Here is a 1,250-nt window from a genome sequence, read left to right as displayed (position 1 = left end):
TCCGAGTGATCAGCTGTGAACTGATCAATGTTTCAGGTGGTGTTTGAGGCGATCAGCACCGGTCAGAGAGGAGTCTTAGCCATCAAGGACATCACTCTGGAGGGACACCAGTGCAGTAAGTACACACTCACACAAAAACACACACATAATAGGCCCCACCTTCTTGTAGAGCAGGACTCTAATTAGTTAACAAGGTTTGGTTACCTAATTGGTTAACAATGTTAAAAGTTGAGCTGGCATTGTAGAAACAAGGTCAGTGTGTGTGTGTCTGTGTGTATGTGTGTGTCGGTGTGTGTGAGTGTGTGTCGGTGTGAGTGCATTGAGGCAGGGGAGCTCATTAAAATATAAATTGATTAGCATGGACTTTGATCCATTTGTCTGTTTATCTACGTGCTCATCTAAAAACTCAGTTCAGATGCTGTTTTGGTTTGTAAACACGACACAACAATGCACACACACACACACACACACACACTCATTGGCGAGCACTAAATGTGTGCTTTTGGGTTCAGTGAAACTTTAGTATTTATGTTTGACCAGAAAGTTTTTTGTTTATTTTTACTTTAAATCTATCTACTGATTTGCTGCTACCTCGATCATTGAAAGCTGATGATGTCATCACTGTGTGACCTTTGACCCCTGTGCGTTCTGTATCTTCAGTGAACACACCCCACTTCTTGCACATTAAAGGCGTGGAGGTGAACGCGGGACAGACGGCGACGTTTCACTGCACGGTAAACGGACAGCCGCGGAACAACCTGCTGCTTTACCTTCAGGTGAATTTTTTTTCTGCCTTTTGATTGGTTACTTTCTGTGTTTGCTACCATCTGATTGGTTCTCTGTTCCTGCTCCACAGGGGATGGGTGGCCGGGAGGCCACGGTAAAGGAAACTAAAGCAGTAAACAATCGGCGCTATGTGGCGGGCTTCGACGTGAAGAACACGACCAAAGGCGACTCTGGACGTTACCGCTGCATCGCCCAATCAGAACGAGGCGTGGGCGTGTCCTCCTACTCCGACCTCACAGTCAAACGTAACTCCTGTCCTCTCCCCTGTCCTCTCACCTGTCTGTCCTCTCTCCTGTCCTCTCTCCTGTTCTCTCTCCTGTCCTCACCTGTCCTCTCCTGTCCTCTCTCCTGTCCTCTCACCTGTCCTCTCACCTGTCCTCTCCCCTGTCCTCTCTCCTGTCCTCTCACCTGTCCTCTCACCTGTCCTCTCCTGTCCTCTCTCCTGTCCTCTCACCTGTCCTCTC

At 48.3% G+C, this 1,250-nt stretch overlaps 1 protein-coding gene across 9 annotated transcripts in view; it reads left to right on the top strand.

The window, feature by feature from the left end:
* The window catches only part of LOC108228227 (receptor-type tyrosine-protein phosphatase mu), a gene marked incomplete at its 3' end in the record, with an annotated part of 63,738 nt that continues 62,488 nt past the window's right edge, over nt 1-1,250 (top strand). For all 9 annotated transcript variants that reach the window (XM_037973210.1, XM_037973209.1, XM_037973208.1 and 6 more), the window contains 3 exon segments: nt 1-115; nt 661-776; nt 857-1,031. In XM_037973210.1, coding sequence (XP_037829138.1) covers nt 28-115; nt 661-776; nt 857-1,031 — 379 coding nt within the window.

The sequence above is a fragment of the Kryptolebias marmoratus genome, linkage group LG21 (genome assembly GCF_001649575.2).
Source record: "Kryptolebias marmoratus isolate JLee-2015 linkage group LG21, ASM164957v2, whole genome shotgun sequence".
Taxonomy (NCBI): domain Eukaryota; kingdom Metazoa; phylum Chordata; class Actinopteri; order Cyprinodontiformes; family Rivulidae; genus Kryptolebias; species Kryptolebias marmoratus.
Note: the sequence above shows the minus strand (reverse complement) of the source record. Positions and strands in the feature narration are given on the sequence as shown.